At 40.4% G+C, this 27,070-nt stretch overlaps 1 protein-coding gene across 1 annotated transcript in view; it reads left to right on the top strand.

Moving 5' to 3' along the window:
* The window catches only part of LOC124595071 (endonuclease III-like protein 1), a 37,993-nt gene extending 11,229 nt beyond the window's left edge, over positions 1–26,764 (top strand). Inside the window, exon 4 of the mRNA XM_047133653.1 lies at positions 26,236–26,764. Within this exon, the coding sequence (XP_046989609.1) occupies positions 26,236–26,510 (275 nt within the window). The 3' untranslated portion in view covers positions 26,511–26,764. The remainder of the gene's footprint in view (positions 1–26,235) is intronic.
* The last annotated feature ends 306 nt before the right edge of the window (positions 26,765–27,070 follow it).

The following is a 27,070-nucleotide window of genomic DNA, read 5'->3' as shown; positions in this document are numbered from 1 at the left end:
TTTATTCTAAATTACCATATGCTTACTGCATGCTGTTGCATGTTTGTGTGTTAAAGTATAATTGCGTGTAATGGTTTATACTAAATAGGTCTAATATTCAGCTTGTGGAGACTACGAATGTGCATAGTATAGGAGCCGAAGTCAAATAAAAGCACTGCATTGCGTCCTCATTGGTGCCCCCGTATGTTGTTTTAACATTATGGTAAAAACAATTAATTAATTAGTATACTTTGTGTGCATGTGGTGTCCAAAGTACAAGCATCACAAATATGGCATTTACATCTACTGATTAATTAATAATTTTAAGAATAATGATTATGATGGAAATTTGCTGACACTGCTCAAGAAGCGCTACAATAGTGAGTTCGTTCAGGAGAGTGTGTCAGCTAATTTACACACAGTGTCGCACACCTCCAGACAGACAGACGTATGATTTTTCGTATACACGGAAAATGTGTAACATATAATATTGGGTTATTGGGTGATAGTTCTTCAAGTGTTGAAGTTATTTACCCCCTCTTCTTCATTGAAGACAATGTTACACCCTCCAGCTTGCTCTGCTCAAGTTTCTTGCATCTCCGAAGTATTTCAGACAACAGTAACCCAGGTAGATAGACCAGCTGAAATAAGGAACTAGTAAATGAAGTTGACTTCGTACTATCAGAATTAATGTCTTTCACATTATTGTTGAGCTAAAGAGAAATTTACATTCTCTCTCTGTCATGGATGGGAAAAGACGGACAGTACAAGATCAATGAAACATGCAATAAGAGTTTTTACAAACGTAAGAAAATTAATGTTCATCTTTTCTTGCTAGCTCCACAGGCTTGATTGCTGCAGGCTTATCACATTTTAAACTTTGCCATAAACTACTTAGCGAATGAGTGGATAAAAATATACAGAAATACAGGTAAACTATCATAATTTCCAATACAACTGCTCCCCTGCTTTATACAGGCATGGTCCACTATTACTGAATGACAGTATACAGTAGTGGTGCTCTTTCTACATGCAATCATAATGTATTAAAATCTGTTTTCAGTTATAACTCTTATTGTATCTTTGGCCTGGGTGGGGTTTATAATACCTTTATTGATGTCGAGTCTTACTTAAATGTGTACACTACGCATGCCAGTTCTTTTATTTTACAGTTTTATTTACATATTCTGAAAGTTTAATTACCCAGGTCTATATTGCAACAAAGGACATGTTCAAAGATAAGAGTCTGCAGCTCCATTATTGCAGAGTAACTGCTACACGCCTCTTGCAGGTCTTTGCTCACACACATTAAGCAATGTTTGTTGTGCATGCACCTTGTAAGTCCGTTGGTGCAACATGGCTAGGTGGTACTGTTTGTTTTCACAGTTTTTAGATAACAACAAATTTCATGTGATCAAAATGTCAGAGCTGCTCCATAAGATAGTGTATATAGGCAAGTACATGAGTTACCAATGCTGCAACGCAAAGGTCCAACGTTTCCAACCTGTGATACTGAACCCATGCCATGCGTAACATATTTCATTGTCCAAGGCCAGTCTGTACATTCAGCATCATGTTGAGAGCTCACAAAGTTTCAGGTTAAGTCCATAAACATTTTCGCCTTATATGGTCGCTTGTGGCAAAGTCTAGCGTCCCTCGCCGCTACAAAAGAACCGAAAAGTTTGGCTCATAGTAAGCACCTGCACCTTCAGTCACTATAACACATGTAAATATAACCTTTTTAGAGTACATGCCAAACACCTGGTAATTGAATAATTCCTCTTGATGTCTGTTTTGTCAATACACATATGGTGTCACATAACATGCACAAAATAAGCATTACAGTTCAGTATCACTTGATTTAAACTAAGCATACATAAGCCTATTTGTACATACAGGGTACAATTTATACATATTCAAGTATACATTCAGTATAACATTTATAACTTGTGCAGAAAACAACATTTCAGTACCACTGTATGTCCTTTAACATTTCGTTTTTGTCCTGAGGATGCATATATCATCATCTTATGACTTTTTAAATAGACAGCACGTGACATTTTCTCCAAGCACTCAAAGGCTTCTTGTCTCGTACAGAATTGTCATGAGCAGGGAACTCTTAATGTCTTGAGTTCATGCAGTAGTATTACGATACACTGAATATTTTTTTTTTCCTATTTTAAGGTTGAAAGAACAATATACATATATACAGTTTGATAATATGCATAAATCACTGTCCTCGCATTTCATCCGATTCCTGTGCCTATAAATACAGATTGCTAGTGAAAGAGAAGAAATCTTCAATAAGCGTTAACCAATACAAGCAAATATAGCAACGCTTAGCCCCACCTCTCTCAAGTCTGTTAGGAATGCATGTACTTATCTTCAAGGAATGGTGGCAGGGGGTGGAGAGAAGCCTTTTTTTTTCTGCTGCTGAAATCCATCGTCTACATACCATGGAATAATTGAGTAAACTCTTTCTACACACTTCTTTCTATCTTTGTGAAACAACGTACTTCTTGTTTGCCGAACTGATTGCAGAATTCTGAAAGTGCAGTGGTCATAAGTTATCAATATTACTTGTTTGAAAATACCTGTAGTGAGTGTGATTCAGTGTATTTAACTTATATCCATATTTTCAGGATACCACTGTTGTGTATATAATATACTTAAATATGTCACTATGAGGACAATACCAAGAAAATATTGTAGAAGAACATTCGGATAAGTCGCGATCCCATGTAAATGTATCGTGAATTCTCATATTTGGTGCTCATATCAGTAGCTTGCACTTTCTAATATGCAGTCTGACCCCTTTCTGCTGTGGTAGTACTAGACCTAAACACAAATTTAACAACATTCTGCATTCTGTAATGTCTTCATATACACACATTCATTCACACTGTCACATTCGTACACATGTTTATATTCATATAATTACTCATATTGCGGTGTGACCCATTTTGTTTTGTACAAACTACCTAAATTCTCCTTTCTGCATTTACCAGGGCATGTCCTCGCATCATTACCTGGAAGACAAACTTAATAACAACTTTATAAACTAAGAACATAATCGCTCCATGAATAACTAATGTATCATTTTTCTCCACACAAACACACATCTTTAAAGTAAAAAGGTACATGTAGATGTGTAACGTCAACTCCTTTTTAGTTCTCAAAACCGATCATTCTGTTATTAGAGCTCAAATACTCATTGTGTGTCTATCATTTTGACTTACCTTTTTCAGTCCTTCCACATGTATACTACAATTACACGTGCAGTTAATAAGTGTTGTTGTAGAGGGGTACAACCTCATTATCTTACGTAGTTTATTCAGAATGTGACCATACTCCTACACATTGTGCTGCTTCCCTACAACATGTTCTTTCTTTTGTTGTGTATAGATACTTTCCTTATAGTGTTTTATTTGTTTACATGTAACTTCAGTTTACATTTGTATACACTGTAAATAGTAGTGTAGTGTGTAGATATGTTTCTGCACTTAGTCATTCTTTCTTCCTCTGTGAATTTCCTCTTTAAACGTCCATATTGTATTAGTTTTATCCTTATAGTATACACTCCCTCATTTTAATAGTAATTAACTTATATCAAAGCCTCCAGAATAAATCTTATTTTGCAGCTATATGCCAAGTTTGCGTTGCATCCAGCATGCTAAGCGGTGTGTTTGACTAAACAGTTTCTTGGATGCACTGAGGGTGCTGACCTGTGTGTTTGCTCCTAGTATGCCTGCGCGTCATTTCCCTCTCATAATGTTGCTTCACATGTTTACATCTCAAGTGCATTATCACAGTATATTTGGGAAAAGTACATTTTGTAGAATGAGTCAGCACCATTACGATTGTGTTAGATTTTCAGGCTTCGCATAACCTTTTGACATTAAACAGAATCTTAAATTACTATAACTTATTTTGCTTCCATGTAGAAACATAAATAAAATGGAAATTTTTTTCTTAAAATGAAGCAACAACTGTTACATACATATTATATTGAAATTTTGCACTTGTTCTTGTACAGTGTTTAAAGTGAGATTTGACCTTTGTCCAATCGTTTTAGTGTGCATCTTCTCTTAGGTCCTTATGTGGATAAAGTCCCTTGTGCTTTCCACTGTTAAGGTAGGCTGATCTATATGCACCTGGATGTGGGATTTCAGGAACTACAATTGACCCAGTGTACAGAAGCTGCCATTTCCAATTGAGCTTCCCATATTCTGTAGGTTTAGAGTGCACTTGTAGTAATACATCTCGTGCTACTTCAAATTGTACAGTGTGACCTAATCTCTTGTCGCATGACTTTTTCCTTTGTTCAGCATTTCCTCCAGATTAATCAAAGCCTGCCGTACTTTTTCTTTGAATGACATCTCTCCCCTGGGTATCTTGGGCAATGGTTTTTCCCACTCATTGACTTCTCTTTTAAACATCAATTCAGTTGATGTAAAACCAGTTGAAGTTTGTGGTAAGTTGTTAATGACTTGTTGAAATGGTGAGACAACTCCACCCGTTTCGTGTGCTTCTGAGGTGCATAGATGCGTTTTGAATATCCTTTCTATTGGGTGCTCTCCTTGGGGTGAAATGTGAATACAAATATATATTTTATCTTGTTTGTATTAGTAAATTCCTTCCATCTATTGCCTACAAACTATGATGCATTGTCCGTTAACAATATCTGCAGCTTTGCCACTCTCAGGAGATAATCTTCTGTAATCCTCCTGATAATAGAACCTGCACTTACCGACGACACTGCATACAACTTTACATATTTTGTGAAAACTTCATACAAGGCAAAAACATATTTGACACCTCCCGTCCCTTGCGGATATGGTCCGGCAACATTCAAGGACATTAATTTTTAAAGATTCTGTGGGCACTGTACGATGTAGCTCAGTCAACTTGGACTTGTTGACTGCTTCATCTTTTGGAAAGTAATGCACTTCCGAATTACTTGGAGAAATCTTCTTTGCGAGTTGGGAAAATAGTACATATTTATCTTGTTGGTGCATTTAGAAACCCATGGCAATTCCATACATTGTGAGTGTACAAAATGAAAACACACACACCCACACACACACACACCTGTTCTTGATTCGGTGTATGCTGATCAAACAGGACTCCCATATATAGAATTTCTTAAAATTCTAATCATTATTTTCAGGCAGTTTCAACCTTATCTTTCTCCATCGCAGGTCTTCCTCTTGCAGTTGCTCTAAACTCTTACACATCTCTACATAATATGGTTTTTGTGTTTTCTCCTGCATAAGTAGAACTCTAATTTAGAATTCTGTTTTCTGAATTCTAAGAATTCATCAACCCCTTGAGGTAACATTCAGAAGGAGTCTGCGATTATGTTTTGTTTACCCTTGATGTAGATGATTTTAAAACTGCACTCCTGCAAGTACATGCACTGCCTAGATCACCTTCGATATTCTGCAGATCGGTGTAACACCTTTGTCAAAAACCTCACATGTTCTTCCCATGTTGCAGTAGATATTAATAGGTCATCAACATAGAGAGTGACTCTACTGAGAAGTTCTGGTCCCAGAACTTTGTCCAATGCAGAAATGAAAACGCCTGTGTTCACGTTCAATGGCAAAACACAAAATTCGGAGCTCCTGCCCCCTCACACAAAGGCTGTGTACTTCCTACTATCTTCATGTAATACTATTTGCCAATATAACGTCTTTAAATCAACTACAGTGAGGTTTTTAACATTATGAAATTTCAGTAACTGTTCTTTAAGGTTGTTAGGGTGTGTCCTGACAGGAACAATGATTCTGTTTATACTTCAGGTGTCAAGTACAAGCCTGATGCTATTGTCATGCTTGGTGACAGCAAAAATAGGGCTACAATATGGGGGTTGTATGATTTTCCAATTTATCATCGTTTCAATTTCTATCTTCACAGCTTCTCTTTTTGCCCAAGTAATTAGATATGAAGAAAAGCAGAATGTTTTATTACCCTGGGGCATCTTCTACATATTTGTGCATGATGAAGTATTACTTCTTGTAACTCGCCTTCTGATCCTTTGACAAACAATCAGATCCACTTATCTTGATTTGGACAGTGTCCAGGTTTGTGTCTTTTCCAGACAGCTGCTCGCCTCTTTGTGTATCAAGAAACAGTACATTTGGGTATGACAGTTGTACTCTGATATCAGTTCTCAGTATGAGTGTATTGTCAGTTGTGCTGGTTTCAAGTAAATTTACTGACAACCTCTGTTCATTCATTATAAAGAACATTTTCCTTGCCCTATGTCAATCTGTACTTTGTATTGTCTAAAGGTACCTATTCCAGTAAGACAGTTTACTACAAGTTTTTCCACTACCAGAAAGGTACACGTTAGAGAAAAATTGCTGATGGTAGTGGATATTCGTGCCTGAAGTTTAAATTCTTTTGACTTGCTCCCCTCTGCAGTCAGAATACGACAGTTCTGCATCTTTGCAGCTCGCTAAGCAGACCGTGTGATATTACATTTGTCAAAGGACCCGTGTCAAGTCCCACAGGTACATCTAGATCACACATCTTGGCATTAATTAAAGCTTACACTGACTCCTCATTATCCGTGTCTGCACTCACTGGTCATACCGGACTCGAGAGTCCATTACCACAGCAACGTATTTTCTCCATCTGTTCCTATCTTGGGCTATTTCCTTCCATTCACCTTTAATACCTAGGCTCCTCAAATCAGCCTTCACATTGTCCTCCCATCTACGCCTTGGTCTCCCCACAGGACATTTTCCCTCTAAGCGCCCTACCAGTACTCTGCGCGCTGCCCTGCTCTCATCCATTCGAGCTACGTGACCCGCCCATCGCAGCGTACGTGATTTAATAATACTGATTATGTCAGGGCTTGAATAGAGTTTGTGAACCTCTTCGTTATGCAGTTTTCGCCACTCTCCGCTAATGTCATCCCTTTTTGCTCCAAAAATTTTCCTCAAAATTTTGTTTTCAAATACTCAAAAAGGCTTTTCATTTTGCACAGTGAGAGACCAAGTCTCACACCCATACAGCATAACTGGTAGAATAATAGTTTTGTATATTCTAATCTTTAAATTCCTAGCTAATATCCGTGATGAAAGTAATCTATTCAGTGGCGAGTAGCACGCATTTCCCGCCTGTAATCTCATCTTCAGTTCGGATTCAATCTCATTTCTTGAAGTGATGTCCATGCCTAGATACTTAAATCATCATCATCATCATCATTTAAGACTGATTATGCCTTTCAGCGTTCAGTCTGGAGCATAGTCCCCTTTATAAAATTCCTCCATGATCCCCTATTCCGTGCTAACATTGGTACCTCTTCTGATGTTAAGCCTATTACTTCAAAATCATTCTTAACCGAATCCAGGTACCTTCTCCTTGGTCTGCCCCGACTCCTCCTACCCTCTACTGCTGAACCCATGAGTCTCTTGGGTAACCTTGCTTCTCCCATGCGTGTAACATGACCCCACCATCTAAGCCTGTTCGCGCTGACTGCTACATCTATAGAGTTCACTCCCAGCTTTTCTTTGATTTCCTCATTGTGGACACCCTCCTGCCATTGTTCCCATCTACTACTGCAATCATCCTAGCTACTTTCATATCCATTACCTCAACCTTATTGATAAGGTACCCTGAATCCACCCAGCTTTCGCTCCCATACAACAAAGTTGGTCGAAAGATTGAACGGTGCACAGATAACTTAGTCTTGGTACTGACTTCCTTCTTGCAGAAGAGAGTTGATCGTAGCTGAGCACTCACTGCATTAGCTTTGCTACACCTCGCTTCCAGTTCTTTCACTATGTTGCCATCCTGTGAGAATATGCATCCTAAGTACTTGAAACTGTCCACCTGTTCTAACTTTGTTCCTCCTATTTGGCACTCAATCCGTTTATATCTCTTTCCCACTGACATTACTTTCGTTTTGGAGATGCTAATCTTCATACCATAGTCCTTACATTTCTGATCTAGCTCTGAAATATTACTGTGCAAACTTTCAATCGAATCTGCCATCACAACTAAGTCATCGGCATATGCAAGACTGCTTATTTTGTGTTCACACATCTTAATCTCACCCAGCCAGTCTATTGTTTTCAACATATGATCCATATATAATATGAACAACAGTGGAGACAGGTTGCAGCCTTGTCTTACCCCTGAAACTACTCTGAACCATGAACTCAGTTTACCATCAACTCTAACTGCTGCCTGACTATCCATGTAAAGACCTTTAATTGCTTGCAAAAGTTTGCCTCCTATTCCATAATCTCGTAGAACAGACAATAACTTCCTCCTAGGAACCCGGTCATATGCCTTTTCTAGGTCTATAAAGCATAGATACAATTCCCTGTTCATTCATAACACTTCTCCATTATTTGCCGTAAGCTAAATATCTGGTCCTGACAACCTCTAAGAGGCCTAAACCCACACTGATTTTCATCCAATTGGTCCTCAACTAATACTCGCACTTTCCTTTCAACAATACCTGAGAAGATTTTACCCACAACGCTGATTAAAGAGATACCTCTGTAGTTGTTACAATCTTTTCTGTTTCCATGTTTAAAGGTTGGTGTGATTACTGCTTTTGTCCAGTCTGATGGAACCTGTCCCGACTCCCAGGCCATTTCAATTATCCTGTGTAGCCATTTAAGACCTGACATTCCACTGTATTTGATGAGTTCGGACTTAATTTCATCCACCCCAGCTGCTTTATTGCACTGCAATCTATTGACCATTTTCACCACTTCCTCAAATGTGATCCTATTTCCATCCTCATTCCTATCCCATTGTACATCAAAATCTGAAACATACTGATCGTATTTTCACCTACATTGAGCAACTCTTCAAAATATTCCCTCCATCTGCCCAAGGCATCCACAGGATTCACCAGCAGTTTTCCTGACCTGTCCAAAATACTTGTCATTTCCTTCTTACCTCCCTTTCGAAGACTGCTAATTACACTCCAGAATGGTTTTTCCAGCAGCTTGACCCACAGTCTCCAACCTGTTTCCAAAGTCTTCCCAAGATTTCTTCTTGGATGCTGCAATTATCTGTTTGGCTTTGTTTCTTTCTTCACCATAACTTTCTCTGTCTACCTGAGTTCTAGTATGTAATTCTAGTATGTAACCATTTTTGATACGCCTTCTTTTTCCGTTTACAGGCTGCCTTGACTGTGTCATTCCACCAAGCTGTTTGCTTCATCCTACCTTTACACACTACTGTTCCAAGACATTCTTTAGCCTCTTCTAGTACTGTGTCCCTTTACCTTGTCCATTCCTTTTCCAATGACTGTAATTGACTACATTCAAGTAACTGATACCTTTCTGAGGTCATTGTTATGTACTTGTGCCTGATTTCCTTATCCTGAAGTTTCTCCACTCTTATCCTCCTACATATGGACCTGACCTCCTGAACTTTCGGCCTCACAATACCAATTTCGCTGCAGATTAAATAATGATCAGTGTCATCAAAGAATCCCCTGAATACACGTGTGTCCCTTACAGCCTTCCTGAATTCCTGATCTGTTATTATATAGTCAATGACAGATCTGGTTCCCCTGCCTTCCCAAGTATACCGGTGAATGTTCTTATGTTTAAAAAAGGAGTTTGTGATTACTTAAATGTGTTCACTTTTTCAAACTGCATATCTCCAACTCTTAACATTTCCTGATCTACTGCTGTTGGCATTCTTCCAGGAATTGGACTCAGGCAAAGTTTAACATTTAATTAGTTTGTACAAGAAAGGGCCAGTATTATGAAATGTATGGTTAATGGACTACAGGACCCTAGATAAGAAGCAAAGTTGATTGGCTGAAATGGCTACGGTTTCTAACATCTCCACAGAGGAAATTTACCAGAATATCCACAGTTAAAGGAATTGGACAAAGTAGTTTTATAGCATAGAGAAACAAGTACACATCTACAACTGTAGTACTGCATAATAAGGTGGACAAACGTGGTGTAAGCAATCTCTTTAGTAGACCTGTTGCACCTTTTAAGTGTTCTGCCAATGAATCGCAGTCTTTGGTTTGCTCTACCCACAACACTATCTATGTGATCGTTCCAATTTAGGTTATTTGTAATTGTAATCCCTAAGTATTTAGTTGAATTTAAAGCCTTCAGGTTTGTGTTACTTACCGCGTAATCAAAATTTAGCGGATTCCTTATAGTACTCATGTGAACAACTTCACACTTTTCTTTATTCCAGGTCAATTTCCACTTTTCGCACCATACAGATATCGTATCTAAATGATTTTGCAATTCGTTTTAGTCATCTGATAACTTTATGAGATGGTAAATGACAGCATCATCTGCAAACAATCTGAGAGAGTCTCCTATTTAGTTAATACAGATCAGGAACAACAGAGGGTTATAACACTTCCTTGGAGAATGCCAGATACTACTACAATTTTACTTGATGACTTTCCATCTGTTACAACGAATTGTGACCTTTCTGACAGGAAATCATGAATCCAGTCGCACAACTGAGGTGATACTCCATAGGCACTCAGTTTCGTTAGAAGACGCTTGTGAGGAACGGTGTCGAAAGCCTTCTGGAAATCTAAAAATATGGAATCAATTTGACATGCCCTGTTGATAGCACTCATTACGTCGTGAGTATAGAGAGCTAGTTGTGTTTCACAAGAATGTTATTTTCTGAATCTGTGCTGTGTGTCAATAAATCATTTTCTTCGAGGTAATTCATAATGTTCAAACACAGTATATGTTCCAAAACCCTACTGCAAATTGACGTAAGTGATATGGACCTGTAATTCAGCAGAGTACTCCTATTTCCCTTTTTGGGTGTTTGTGTGACTTGAGCAATTTTCCAGCCTTTAGGTGCAGATCTATCTGTGTGCAAGCAGTTGTATATAATTGCTAAATATGGAGCTATTGTATCAGTATACTCTGAAAGGAACCTGACTAGTATACAATCTGGACCGGAGGCATTGCCACTATTAACTGATTTAAGCTGCTTTTCTACACCAAGGATATCTACTTTTGTTTCTCATCTTGGCAGTTGTTCTTGATTGGAATTCAGGAATATTTACTTTGTCTTCTTTGGTGAAGGAGTTTCGGAAAACCGTGTTTAATAACTCTGCTTTTGTGACGCTATCATCAGTGACTTCACCGTTGTTATCATGCAGTGAAGGTATTGATTGCGTTTTGCCACTGGTGTGCTTTAAGTATGACCAGAATCTCTTTGGGTTTTCTGCCAGATTCTGAGACAGAGTTTTGTTGTGGAAATTAATATAAGCCTCTCTCATTGGAGTACGCGCTATCTTTCGAACTTCTGCAAAACTTTACCAATTTTGGGGATTTTGCTTTCTTTTAAATTTGGCATGCTTTTTTCATTGCTTCTGCAACAGCGATCTGACCCATTGTGTGTACCATGGGGGATCAGTACCATCACTTATAAATTTATGTGGTATATATATCTCTCAATTGCTGTCGATACTATTTCAAATCATTCCACATCTTTTTGTGCTTACATGATCGGAATGGAAGGAGTGGAGACTGTTTCTTAAAAAGGCATTGATAGTATTTTTATTAGCTTTTTTAAATACATGTACTTGGTGTTTCTTTTTGATGGTTGAGTGTGTTAAGGTATTCAGCCTAGCAGCAACTGTGTTGTGGTTGCTAATCCCTGTTACCGTCATGATACTCCCTATTTGTCCAGTATTATTTGTTGCTAAGAAGTCAAGTATATTTCGCAACCATTTACGCTTTGAGTGGGCTCATGTGCTAATTGTTCAAAATAATTTTCTGAGAAAGCATTCAGTACAATTTTGGATGATGTTACCACTGACTTTAAACATATAATTTTTCCAGCATATTGAGGGTAGATTGAAGTCACCACCGACTATAATTGTATGATTGGGTTACCTATTTGAAATGAGACTCAAGTTTTCTTTTAACTGTTCAGCAACTATACCTTTTGAGTCGGGGGGGGGGGGGGGGGGGGGGTCGGTGAAACACTCTTAGCGGTTGGGGGGGGGTCAGTAATAGTTTAGTCCGATTGGCAGTTTCGCTACAAGGTAAACTACTTCTGACAGCAATAAATACTCCTCCATCGACTGTGTTTAATCTATCCATTCTGAACACTGTTAGATCGTTTGAAAAAATTTCAGCTAAACTTATTTCCGGCTTTAGCCAGCTCTCTGTACCTACAACTATTTGAGCTTCAGTGCTTTCTATTAGGGCTTGGAGCTCTGGTTCTACGACAATTTGCAACTACAATACCAATCGTTTCTACAACTACTTTACTGTGTTTTACCTGCCCTCTTTTAGACGAAACCCCTTTCTGTGGTTTCCTGAGACCCTCTAACCCGAACAACCACCTAGTCCCTTCCACACAGCCCCCACTACCCGTGTAGCCGCTTCCTGTGTTTGGTGGACTCCTGACGTCTTAAGTGGAACCCGGAAGCCCACGACCTGATGGCGCAAGTCAAGGAATCTGCAACCTACACAGTCACATAACCGCCTGATCCTCTGATTCAGACCCTCCACTCAGTTCTGCACCAAAGGACCACAGTCGGTTCTATTGACGATGCTGCAGATGGTGAGCTCCGCCTTAATCTCGCAAGCAAGACAGGCAGTCTTCACCATTTCCGCTAGCCGCCCGAAACCAGAGAGAATCTCCTCCGTTCCAAAGTGACACACGTCATTGGTATCAACATGAGCCACCACCTGCAATTGGCTGCTCCGTGTACTCTTCATGGCATCTGGAAGCACCCTTTCCACATCTGGAACGACTCCTCCAGGTATGCCTACCGAGTTCGCACTGGCTTCCTTCCCCTCCTTGTGAGCCATGTTCCTAAGGGGCCCAATACACTTCTAATGTTGGAGCTCCCAACTACCAGCAAGCCCATCCTCTGTGAATGCCCAGATCTTGTGGGCTGAGGAGCTTCCTATGGAACAGGGTGGACAACTGCATCCGGCTCAGAGACTTCGTCAGCCACAGATAACGCCAAAAACCTGTACGTCAAGCAAACTGGGGAGGCCCTATGATTGGCCCCTCAGAAAGTCTTTCACTGCCTGCCAGACTTTGGAATGATCTCCCACTCGACCACGGCTGAGGGGTCAACCTCATTGCAGGTAGTACCTGGGGCAGTCACAGCAGTGGACCGATCGGGGGACATGTGGAACATGCTCAACGGCCCTAGCATCCCCGCACCCAAACACACCCCCCCCCCCCCCCTCCCCCCATGCATTCTATTTAGCGACGAAGCGTCCTTCACCAACAGCAGTAACGTGAACCGTATAATATGCACTATTGGGCAATGGACAATCCACGATGGCTGCGACAAGTGGAACATCAGCGACCTTGGCAGGTTAATGTATGAGGCGGCATTATGGGAGAAGGATAATTGGCCCCCATTTTATTGATGGCAATCTAAATGGTGCAATGTATGCTGATTTCCTACGTAATGTTCTACTGATGTTACTACAAGATGTTTCACTGCATGACAGAATGGCGATGTACTTGCAACATGATGGATGTCCGGCATATAGCTCGCATGCAGTTGAAGCGGTATTGAATAGCATATTTCATGACACATAGATTGGTCGTCGAAGCACCATACCATGGCCCGCAAGTTCACCAGATCTGACGTCCCTCGATTTCTTTCTGTGGGGAAAGTTGAAGGATACTTGCTATCGTGATCCACCGACAACGCCTGACAACATGCGTCAGCGCACCGTCAGTGCATGTGTGAACATTACAGAAGGCAAACTACTCACTGTTGAGAGAAATGTCGTTACCCGTATTGCCAAATGCATTGAGGTTGACAGACATCATTTTGAGCATTTATTGCATTAATGTGGTATTTACAGGTGATCACGCTGTAACAGCATGTGTTCTCAGAAATGATAAGTTCACAGAGGTACATGTATCATGTGGGAACGACCAAAATAAAATGTTCGAATGTATCTACATTCTGTATTTTAATTTAAAAAACCTACCTGTTACCAACAGCTCGTCTAAAATTGTGGCCATATGTTTGTGACTATTACAGCACCATCTATCAAAAAGCGAAAAAAGTTATCCAACTAAAACATTCATATTTATTTACGTACTGCACGAATATGTAATAAAAAATGAGGGTTCCTATTTTTAAAAAATGCAGTTGATATCTGTTTGACCTATGGCAGCGCAATCTAGCGGGCCAACCGTAGTGCCATCTGGTTTCCCCCTTGAAGCTAGACAAGTTTCGTTCTTTGTGGTTTTTTCGTTTGACACTTATTTCGTGAGATATTTGGCCCGGTCACGATCAATGGACCACCCTGTATATATCGCAGCTCTAAACTTTATGCCATGAAGTTACTTTCTCTACACAAGAACTTCTGTCCCGTTAATTCTCAATAGTGGCCCCTGGTCGCATGCAATTACATGGCTGAAGGCCACTACTGGAGGAAACAAAACCATTACATAAATCTCAATAGTGTTCTTAAGTATTTAAAACATGCCTGTTTACTTTCACACTCTGAGCAATCAATCCATAGTCACAACTATATATTGGCACATCCTATGCACTCCTGTGAGTACTTGGTCACATCCTTGTATCACTGTTCTCCTATTTACGCAAACTAGTTAATCACACAAAAATTACAAATGGAATTCTTATCCTACTATATACACATGAAATTGAAAGCTGTCTCTTAGTTAAATCTTTAATGTGATCATTTCTTGCTACTTCTACTTTGTTTCTGCATTAGGTTCACTCTTAAGACTGAAGATCTTATTAAGGCCATTCCTTATTATACGTCTACAGCTCGTGGTCTCAAGGTCGTGTTTTCGCTTCCCGAGCACGGGATCCCGCGTTCGATTCCCGGCGGGGTCAGGGATTTTCACCTGCCTCGAGATGACTTAGTGTTTGTGTAGTCCTCATCATTTCATCATCATTCATGAAAGTGGCGAGATTGGGCTGAGAAAAAGTTGGGAATTTGTATGGATGCTGATAACCGTGGAGTTGAGCGCCCCACAAACCAAACATCATCATCCTTATTATACAACTACAAACTATTTTACAACACACGAATATAAAAAGTTTTAATTCACTAAAGTATTTTACTATACACATTTCAAGCACAAATATTATTTTTAACTATTTATCCTTCCCTATAGGTACATTTTCAAACCATGGTGTGGGTATAACCCGTGTATTTTTCCTGATTCTGGATACCCCAGAATATAGCATCCTTCATTCGGAATTCTCATTATTCTGTAAGGTCCTGTATAGGTCATCTGCCATTTCCGGTTTATTTTCTTCCACACATCTTTACGTTTACTCCACGGCACTGAATAGTAAGCACGACAGAACGTCTGGTGTGGATATACCTGCATATCATGTACATATCCTTGAATTATTCCGGGTTTTTTCCGAAAATGTGCTTGCATATGTACTCAACAATCGAGTCTCTTGATGTATTTTAACGGTTTCATCATCATACTGTTCATTTATTTCAGAATACGCCTTCAGTGGTACATTATCCTGTATATTAAGTAAAAAGGGTACCACCTCTATGTGTTCGAAACACTGACAATACCTATTGTGCCTCACCAATATTGCCAATGTTTTAATCAATGGTAATTGCAAATTTTTGGCAGGCGTTTGTAGGAAACACAAGCTCTGGCGATGTCGATCATAGCGCTTTCTTCCCTTAGTATGTCCCATCCCATGATGCAAGTTGCAGCTAAGTTCTTAACAATAAGGAACGTGCATAATATCGCATCATTTCCTATTTCTATTCATGCCTGCACCTGAGCTTTGACATTTTGTGACTTTCCCTTTATTGCCCCCATAATTTTGCAATTTTGAACCGGCAATATAGGCAGTCTTTTCCTTTCATTAATTGAAGAAACTTTCAGACATCACTGACAGCTGCTCCTGTGTCAATTAAAACTTTTGTGGGTGCGCCATTTACTTTTATGTGTACCGCAGCGTGTACAATCTTGGTTTATGGATCAGAACATTTATGAAGTTCGGTAAGTAATTCCTTCTGCAAATCCTGTCCATCATTCTACCGCAGCATAGCAATCTGATTATTGTCCTTTTTCTAATTTGCTTTTGCTTCCATTCTGAATTGTTGAGTGCCGAAGGCTTACATCGACCCCCTGTAGTTTGTTAGCTGTTTGTCCCCGTTAACCTATACTATCTGCATATTGTACTGTCTGTTCGTATTATTTTGTGTGGTGCCTGGGTTATTAACCCATGATAATGTTGAAGTATTCGCCAGCATAGGAATAGCTTCGACATTATTGATCGGGGCTCCCTGTCCCTGTCAGCTTGATAGTGCCGACCAGTTAGCAGCCATATTTTGCCGCCACTGGCTACCTCCTTGTTTCTTACTTTTTGGCTGAATATTACTTCCGTAATTTTCCTCATTCCTCCTTTTCCTATTTCATCATATCGTTATTATTCTTATTGGGAGAGCTATTACCGCTCGACATACCATTCCCCCTATTTCCGTTCCCTCCTTTCTGTCCGTTTGGTTTCTCATAATTATAATCACCACATTTGTGTCCCCCAGTTATTATTCCAGTTTTGATTTCCATAACCGTTATTCCTATGTTTGTAGTTATTACTTATTTCCTCACCGTTATTATTTTGTTGTCACTCGTCCTCTTGTATCAGATCCAAAGAATCCACAACCGACATGAATGTCTGTAAGTCATTGTCGGGTACATGTACCAGTTATCTACGTATTGCGATAGGCAACTTGGATTTCAATATCATAAGCACGTCGCATGTGGCAATCGGCTCTGACCAGTTTGTTTACTTCTCAAAGTATTTTCTGAGGGTTCCTAGCTTGCAGTTGTACATCTCAGGATTGTATACATGTTTCCATCGTCTCTGTTGTATGCTATCTGGCCAAAAAATATTGCTCGAACTCACTGAAGTTCTCTGCAACCTCTGATATCCATAATGCGGCATCTCCGGTAGTATATGAGATAACAAACTGTATCTTTTGCCTTTCCTGCCACAATGCAGGTAACACATTTTTAAAACTCTTTATGAATTTTACCAGATGAACAGATCTCCTTTCTTCAGTTTGTCGTCATTCCCATGCATGTGGTACATGTAACGGAAACGTTTTGTTCATTAGTTACAATTCACTATGTGCTTTTGTACATACATTTAATCAGTGACAACAATTAAATTCGGTCAGAGGGTTCTAGTTTCAATTTCGGCCCCATGAGTAAGTGTTCAATGCAATCAGCTGCTGTTGTATGTGCAGCGCACTGTTTGAATGTAAAACATAGGTCCTGTAGTGATGATGATTGTCCCTGAACATTCAGTTACACATAGTGCAGAACACTTACTACCGGAGCCAATGTAATGTAATAAAAATAAAAATAGTTGTGACTCTTTTTCTTTACTATCCATGTAATGTAATAGAATGAATATGAGCCATGACTTATATAAAAAAGAAACACACATTAATGTAATGGCTCAGCATAAAAACTAAATAACTAATGTAGGAATATTATTAACTGTGTAATATGTTGTTTAATTTAGCCTGACGCGTATAAGCACTCAGTAAACTAGCTCAGTTTTCAGAGGTTATGGAATTGTAAATACTCATTTGTTTAACTATTAAAACACCACAGATATTCCTCAATATATGCCTAGTTTACATCAAGTTAAAAGTCATTTGCTTATAGCACCAGAGAATATTTCACCAGTCTGTTCACTGTACAACAATAAATTCCATAACTCAAAATTGTGGTGTTGTCTTGATTCCCAATATAAGATACCAAGTGTAGCTTTTGCAAATGAAATCTTATACCAGAACTAGAACCCTGTGACCAGGCCTTCCTGCCTGGAATGTTATCTCACGACTTTGAGAAAATCTGAAAGTGAATCTTATTAAATTATTTGCAGCGACCCCAGGCTCGTAGAATCTGAAAGAAAGGTTTAGTTTTTTAACTGGCGGCACATCTCAACGATGAGCTAAAAGAAAGTTCTTAATTATTTTTAAGATGGTGCCTAACAATGAAGAATTTCTGTTAAGGCCCATGTCTACTCTAGACAAGCAAGTTTAGGATTACAGATGATTTCAACATGGACATAATTTTTCGGTCACAAACTACTCTATTTTTAGTTTTGTTAATAACTTACATTGGCTGATACAGCTGGATAATCCTTTGTTAAATGCTCCTTACGGTTCACGTCCAGATCATAAGACAAGAAGAAGAATAGTAATGGCAAAAGAGATCAGAATTCAAACACAGAATCTCAATTCCATGGAATAGGCATATATTGTAGCATAATATATTGTTCTTTGATAAAACTCGCAAGTTACTCATACAATACTTATCATAAAAACATGTGATCTATACATTTCGCATTCATGTCTACCCAGCAGAAACAGTACAGTGCTCTGAAATGCTTCATTTACCAGATATTCGCCCTGTTTGGCTTTTAAACAAGTATGTCTACCAAAATGAAATCTGGTGTAGTGTTACTTCATCGTAATTGTTACTTTACAAAATATTAAAAAGAATAAACATACATGAAGCTAAAAATGTTAGTATCACAAGCAGTCTGTCTTTCACGCTGATGGGTTTTTGCATAATGATGTCTTGCTTGGCAAATTGTGGGTCCAGTTTTAAGGAGTATTTTTTCCATCTCCATCACAGTCATTCTTGTAAAATTATGATATTGTTGTGAATCTTCCATCACAGCCTCTACAGTGAGATTCTTGAGTGCTTCAAAATCATCCCACCGAGTCTAGGAGTAATTATAGGCGAAAAGATAAATTGGACTGAGCAAGAACTGCAACATGGAAGAAGGAATCAGCAATGCTCCATACCCTACAAAAATATTAAAAGCTCATCCCTCTTCAACTGATAAAGAAACTTATACAAACACTTATAATTGACCACGAAAGGCAAAGGTCCCGAGTTCGAGTCTTAGTCCAGTTAGATTCGTATCTACTCACATTTTGCTGTAGAGTGAAAATTTCATTCTGGACTTGTACTTCCAATTATTAATTGCAGTAGTGTTATCCTAAAAGGCTTCTCAGGAAAGCTCACAGTGCCTGGAAATAGTTATGAATGCCTGTGTTCATTATATCTGCGATGTTCGACTTTTTGACCGCATTTCACCATCATATGCACAGCTATCCTGGTCCTCTGCAGACTAGTGCAGAAATGTCCATACCCTCCGTCTTCTTTACTGTCTTATCAATGAAGACTGCCTCTCATAGCTCTGCTTGAAGTTAATACTCTTGTCTGAACAACATAGCAAAAATATTCACTCCCATTAGAGCAAAATCCTCTCTAAACTACTCCATCATCCAGCTACTTTCTCCTAGTCCTTCAGTAGTGCGAACCTGACAACGGAACAACCTTCTGCATTGCATTAGACAACTAAATAACATCTCCAGCTTCAGAAGACAGTTAATGACATATCTACTAAAGCAGAAATAAAGGATTACCGTTGTCTCTGTATGCACTCATTACCCTTGTAAAGCACTCTCTCCGATCAGATATTCCTCATTTCCCAGGATTCTTAGCCAATGCAGTATCCTTAAATTTCCTTATCCCAGAGCTGGCTGTGTCAGAAATCATCTTAATTTGTGTACCTATGTTTTCCTCTTCTCATTATTATTATTATTGTTATTATTGCAACACCAAATCATAAACATGTGGAGACACACATTTGCTGTTACATCTTGCCAATAAGCTGAATGACTTCCTTTTGCATCTGTCTGCATATACACCAAACAAAGGCACTCAGAGTGCGATATTCCACATTTGACAATGGTCTAAACCACATTTTCAGTTTCCACGAACATCTTTTGTTAGCCTAAGTGAGTAAGTGGATCATGGTAGTCCATAGAAATCCAAGTTACACACACTGGCTGTGGAACTGTACGAACTGTTTTTATACCAATAATACCAACGATACCCACAGACTTACCTTTCCTGTTCAAACAGCTCCAGATCCCCATCAAACTCGCCTTTGTTATGATAATTAACAAAGCACAGAGTGAGACACCAGACATTTCTGGAACTGACCGAAGGATGCAGTGTCTTTCACATGGTCAATTTTACATGGGCCTGTCACCTGTGGTATTAAATCATAAAATGTTCATTTTCTCACCTAATCCTGAAAAGGTTATCAGTGTAGTATCCAAAGAAATACTTTAAATACATATAAATGTTTTGGTAGGCCACAGTTAAAACATGAATAAGGGCATCTCACAGCAGTTAAATGCAACAAATTTTGTTCTACTCTCTATACAAATATGATCTCTATTAGAATTTGGAAATAATATTCAGTTACCTTCTCATAAAGTCGTTTTCCAATTTTTAATTGTAACTTGATGCTGTGGCCTGTAGAAGAAAATAACGCATCAGACGAGCCATCCAACTGTAGATATTAGCAGTACCCATGTGAAGGCAGGTGTCTCAGTAGTATTTGGTATAATTGTGATACAAATCTTAACATCCTAAATTGTTTACTAAATCTTAACTGTTCTAAATGCTATATTTCCCTTTGAAGTTCAGTTTTTTTCTTCATGATAATATTGATCCTTTGGATAAGGTTGTCGATTGGTGCCTGTAGTGCAGATACCACTGGTCATATTGGCACTTCTGGTTGGTGGAGTTTGGGTGACCCATGTAGATGGAGTCATTTGAAAAATAATCTTACAATCATATTCCTGAAAAAAAAAATTAGAAGACCTATTTAGTAACTCCTTAGCTTGATAATTGTTTCTTTCTGTAGTTTTAGTAGGTGAACTGACTAGAAAATTTCTTCCACTTCATTTATATCATCTGTTTTATTTAACAGCACTAAAGACCATCCTTTACCTGTGTAGTAATGATCACATTATGGCCCTCAGCCCTAATTTTAAGTTTCTTGATGACTATGAACTCGTGGTTGTTGTCATTGTGCCTGCTTTATTTCCTCTGTTCGGTGTACATTTGCAGCTATATCTTTCTGAAGGGATGGGTCTAGATCTGCTCTTAGAGGATCTAACACTTGGGATTTTGGTATCATGTCGAGCATATTTTAACTTCTTGATAGTAACTTCTCTTCTTGTTAAGACAGGATAAATTTGATAACATGAGACTCATGTTCAATTGTTTACCTTATTTATATAATATTACACCTTTTGCTTAAGAATGGAATCTTGGTGCCCTCATTCATAAATAGGTAATCATACAAATATTATATATAAAAACAAAGATGAGGTGACTTACCGAACAAAAGCGCTGGCAGGTTGATAGACACACAAACAAACACAAACATACACACAAAATTCAAGCTTTCGCAACAAACTGTTGCCTCATCAGGAAAGAGGGAAGGAGAGGGGAAGATGAAAGGAAGTGGGTTTTAAAGGAGAGGGTAAGGAGTCATTCCAGTCCCGGGAGCGGAAAGACTTACCTTAGGGGGAAAAAAGGACAGGTATACACTCGCACACACGCACATATCCATCCACACATATACAGACACAAGCAGACATATTTAAAGACAAAGAGTTTGGGCAGAGATGTAAGTCGAGGCAGAAGTGTAGAGGCAAAGAAGTTGTTGAAAGACAGGTGAGGTATGAATGGCGGCAACTTGAAATTAGCGGAGATTGAGGCCTGGCGGATGACGAGAAGAGAGGATATACTGAAGGGCAAGTTCCCATCTCCGGAGTTCGGATAGGTTGGTGTTGGTGGGAAGTATCCAGATAACCCGGACGGTGTAACACTGTGCCAAGATGTGCTGGCCGTGCACCAAGGCATGTTTAGCCACAGGGTGATCCTCATTACCAACAAACACTGTCTGCCTGTGTCCATTCATGCGAATGGACAGTTTGTTGCTGGTCATTCCCACATAGAATGCGTCACAGTGTAGGCAGGTCAGTTGGTAAATCACGTGGGTGCTTTCACACGTGGCTCTGCCTTTGATCGTGTACACCTTCCGGGTTACAGGACTGGAGTAGGTGGTGGTGGGAGGGTGCATGGGACAGGTTTTGCATCGGGGGCGGTTACAAGGATAGGAGCCAGAGGGTAGGGAAGGTGGTTTGGGGATTTCATAGGGATGAACTAACAGGTTACGAAGGTTAGGTGGACGGCGGAAAGACACTCTTGGCGGAGTGGGGAGGATTTCATGAAGGATGGATCTCATTTCAGGGCAGGATTTGAGGAAGTCGTATCCCTGCTGGAGAGCCACATTCAGAGTCTGGTCCAGTCCCGGAAAGTATCCTGTCACAAGTGGGGCACTTTTGTGGTTCTTCTGTGGGGGATTCTGGGTTTGAGGGGACGAGGAAGTGGCTCTGGTTATTTGCTTCTGTACCAGGTCGGGAGGGTAGTTGCGGGATGCGAAAGCTGTTTTCAGGTTGTTGGTGTAATGATTCAGGGATTCCGGACTGGAGCAGATTCGTTTGCCACGAAGACCTAGGCTGTAGGGAAGGGACCGTTTGATGTGGAATGGGTGGCAGCTGTCGTAATGGAGGTACTGTTGCTTGTTGGTGGGTTTGATGTGGACGGACGTGTGAAGTTGGCCATTGGACAGGTGGAGGTCAACGTCAAGGAAAGTGGCATGGGATTTGGAGTAGGACCAGGTGAAACTGATGGAACCAAAGGAGTTGAGGTTGGAGAGGAAATTCTGGAGTTCTTCTTCACTGTGAGTCCAGATCATGAAGATGTCATCAATAAATCTGTACCAAACTTTGGGTTGGCAGACTTGGGTAACCAAGAAGGCTTCCTCTAAGCGACCCATGAATAGGTTGGCGTACGAGGGGGCCATCCTGGTACCCATGGCTGTTCCCTTTAGTTGTTGGTATGTCTGGCCTTCAAAAGTGAAGAAGTTGTGGGTCAGGATGAAGCTGGCTAAGGTGAGGAGGAAAGAGGTTTTAGGTAGGGTGGCAGGTGATCGGCGTGAAAGGAAATGCTCCATCGCAGCGAGGCCCTGGACGTGCGGAATATTTGTGTATAAGGACGTGGCATCAATGGTTACAAGGATGGTTTCCGGGGGTAACAGATTGGGTAAGGATTCCAGGCGTTCAAGGAAGTGGTTGGTGTCCTTGATGAAGGATGGGAGATTGCATGTAATGGGTTGAAGGTGTTGATCTACGTAGGCAGAGATACGTTCTGTGGGGGCTTGGTAACCAGCTACAATGGGGCGGCCGGGATGATTGGGTTTGTGGATTTTAGGAAGAAGGTAGAAGGTAGGGGTGCGGGGTGTCGGTGGGGTCAGGAGGTTGATGGAGTCAGGTGAAAGGTTTTGCAGGGGGCCTAAGGTTCTGAGGATTCCTTGAAGCTCCGCCTGGACATAGGGAATGGGGTTACCTTGGCAAACTTTGTATGTGTTGTTGTCTGAAAGCTGACGCAGTCCCTCAGCCACATACTCCCGACGATCAAGTACCACGGTCGTGGAACCCTTGTCCGCCGGAAGAATGACGATGGATCGGTCAGCCTTCAGATCACGGATAGCCTGGGCTTCAGCAGTGGTGATGTTGGGTGTAGGATTAAGGTTTTTTAAGAAGGATTGAGATGCAAGGCTGGAAGTCAGAAATTCCTGGAAGGTTTGGAGAGGGTGATTTTGAGGAAGAGGAGGTGGGTCCCGCTGTGACGGAGGACGGAACTGTTCCAGGCAGGGTACAATTTGGATGGTGTCTTGAGGAGTCGGATCATTAGGAGTAGGATTAGGATCATTTTTCTTCGTGGCAAAGTGATACTTCCAGCAGAGAGTACGAGTGTAGGACAGTAAATCTTTGACGAGGGATGTTTGGTTGAATCTGGGAGTGGGGCTGAAGGTGAGGCCTTTGGATAGGACAGAGGTTTCGGATTGGGAGAGAGGTTTGGAGGAAAGGTTAACTACTGAATTAGGGTGTTGTGGTTCCAGATTGTGTTGATCGGAATTTTGAGGTTTTGGAGGGAGTGGAGCTGGAAGTGGGAGATTGAGTAGATGGGAGAGACTGGGTTTGTGTGCAATGAGAGGAGGTTGAGGTTTGCTGGAAAGGTTGTGAAGGGTGAGTGAGTTGCCTTTCCGGAGGTGGGAAACCAGGAGATTGGATAGTTTTTTGAGGTGGAGGGTGGCATGCTGTTCTAATTTACGGTTGGCCTGTAGGAGGATGCTCTGAACAGCCGGTGTGGATGTGGGAGAGGAAAGATTAAGGACTTTTATTAAGGATAGGAGTTGACGGGTGTGTTCATTGGCTGAGTTGATGTGTAGGTGAAGGATTAGGTGGGTGAGGGCAATGGATTGTTCAGTTTGGAACTGGTATAGGGACTGATGGAAGGAAGGGTTGCAGCCAGAGATGGGAACTTTGAGTGTGAGGCCTTTGGGGGTGATGCCAAATGTCAGACAAGCCTGAGAAAATAGAATATGGGTGTGTAATCTGGCTAGGGCGAAGGCATGTTTGCGGAGGGAATGTAAATAAAACTTAATGGGGTCATTGTGGGGGTGTTGTGAGGGTGACATGGTATTAGAAGGTGGAAAGTGTAACATGAGGTGAAATGAAAATGAAAATAAAAATATATGGGGAGAGATAAAGGTGAACCGGAAAGAAACTGGAGATCTGGAATGAAAAAAGGCGAATAGGTGTTGGTTACAGCTGGGCTATGTTGGACTTGGGTTGGTAGACAACGATGTGTATAAAGGTTAGGTGATTGTGTTGCCGCCGAAACACGTGGCAAACGAATCTGCTCCAGTCCGGAATCCCTGAATCATTACACCAACAACCTGAAAACAGCTTTCGCATCCCGCAACTACCCTCCCGACCTGGTACAGAAGCAAATAACCAGAGCCACTTCCTCGTCCCCTCAAACCCAGAATCCCCCACAGAAGAACCACAAAAGTGCCCCACTTGTGACAGGATACTTTCCGGGACTGGACCAGACTCTGAATGTGGCTCTCCAGCAGGGATACGACTTCCTCAAATCCTGCCCTGAAATGTGATCCATCCTTCATGAAATCCTCCCCACTCCGCCAAGAGTGTCTTTCCGCCGTCCACCTAACCTTCGTAACCTGTTAGTTCATCCCTATGAAATCCCCAAACCACCTTCCCTACCCTCTGGCTCCTATCCTTGTAACCGCCCCCGATGCAAAACCTGTCCCATGCACCCTCCCACCACCACCTACTCCAGTCCTGTAACCCGGAAGGTGTACACGATCAAAGGCAGAGCCACGTGTGAAAGCACCCACGTGATTTACCAACTGACCTGCCTACACTGTGACGCATTCTATGTGGGAATGACCAGCAACAAACTGTCCATTCGCATGAATGGACACAGGCAGACAGTGTTTGTTGGTAATGAGGATCACCCTGTGGCTAAACATGCCTTGGTGCACGGCCAGCACATCTTGGCACAGTGTTACACCGTCCAGGTTATCTGGATACTTCCCACCAACACCAACCTATCCGAACTCCGGAGATGGGAACTTGCCCTTCAGTATATCCTCTCTTCTCGTCATCCGCCAGGCCTCAATCTCCGCTAATTTCAAGTTGCCGCCACTCATACCTCACCTGTCTTTCAACAACTTCTTTGCCTCTACACTTCTGCCTCGACTTACATCTCTGCCCAAACTCTTTGTCTTTAAATATGTCTGCTTGTGTCTGTATATGTGTGGATGGATATGTGCGTGTGTGCGAGTGTATACCTGTCCTTTTTTCCCCCTAAGGTAAGTCTTTCCGCTCCCGGGATTGGAATGACTCCTTACCCTCTCCTTTAAAACCCACTTCCTTTCGTCTTCCCCTCTCCTTCCCTCTTTCCTGATGAGGCAACAGTTTGTTGCGAAAGCTTGAATTTTGTGTGTATGTTTGTGTTTGTTTGTGTGTCTATCGACCTGCCAGCGCTTTTGTTCGGTAAGTCACCTCATCTTTGTTTTTATATATAATTTTTCCCACGTGGAATGTTTCCTTCCATTATATTGATATCATTAATCATACAAATACCCATTCTTGTACACACAGCTCTATCCCAATGTATAGTTAAAGTAAATGTTATCTTAATGAATGTCATAAGACTGTAGTAACTGTTCCAAAATAGTCATCAGAGATATTTTTTACAAACTCAAAAAGCAACAGAATAAAACGTTGACATGTGTTCAGTTGTGTAATGAAAAATGAGACAACCCAAAACCTAGGTTGTGCAAAAATTATAAAGTTTTATGCAACAAGCCAAAAAAGTGTTTTGTTTAGTTAACACAAAATACATTGTTTCTTCAATAACCCACAATTGAATCAGTTAAAATGACCACAATGTTATGTTATGTTGAAGCTGAGTAATGAAATACATCATTTGTTTTGACAGGTGTTGATACACATGTGCACCGGATATCAAATCGCATTGGCTGGGTGAGGAAACCAACAAAAACACCAGAAGAGACTCGTGTTGCTTTGGAATCCTGGCTGCCTCGAGATCTGTGGACAGAAGTTAATCACCTGTTGGTTGGATTTGGACAGCAGATATGTCTACCAGTAAAACCACAGTGTTCCAGCTGTCTAAATCAGCAGTTGTGTCCCTTTGGGCGCACGCAGACCAAAACAAAAAAAATGAAATGCACACATCAAAGGTGTGATCTCTGAGTAATCTGTTCAGCATTAGCAATATAATTAAATGTGAAATGTGTGTGAATGGATTTTAAAACACTTTAGAGTGAAAACAGTAATGAAATAGCTGTACTTATTAACATATCTGCATTTCTTCTCTCTATTATCACACCGATCGTGTGGGCATTTCTATTGACATTTAATGTGAGAGATGACTTGAGCAGCTTCTTTATTTTTTGAATACTTTTAGATTTGTAGTGAATTTCAATAAAGCTATATGTTTTTTTTATGGAAAACAGTGTCAGTTCATTGTGATTAATAAGATAATCAAAGAAGTTAAAACTGCTGTGCTCACATTACATGGGCCTAAGATACAAAACTAAAGAACTATTATAAATTACAATATAAACTTTTGAACAATAAACAAAAATAAGGAATCACTACTATATACCTGCAACTGACTAGTATACAGTACAGAAAAGCAGGCTTTTGAGAGTACAAATCAAAAACTTTCAATTTTGAAGTATGCAACCATTCAGGACAGTAGTGACTGCTCACAAGGGAACCTCCCCATCGCACCCCCCTCAGATTTAGTT

Source organism: Schistocerca americana, chromosome 2 (assembly GCF_021461395.2).
Source record: "Schistocerca americana isolate TAMUIC-IGC-003095 chromosome 2, iqSchAmer2.1, whole genome shotgun sequence".
NCBI lineage: Eukaryota > Metazoa > Arthropoda > Insecta > Orthoptera > Acrididae > Schistocerca > Schistocerca americana.
Note: the sequence above shows the minus strand (reverse complement) of the source record. Positions and strands in the feature narration are given on the sequence as shown.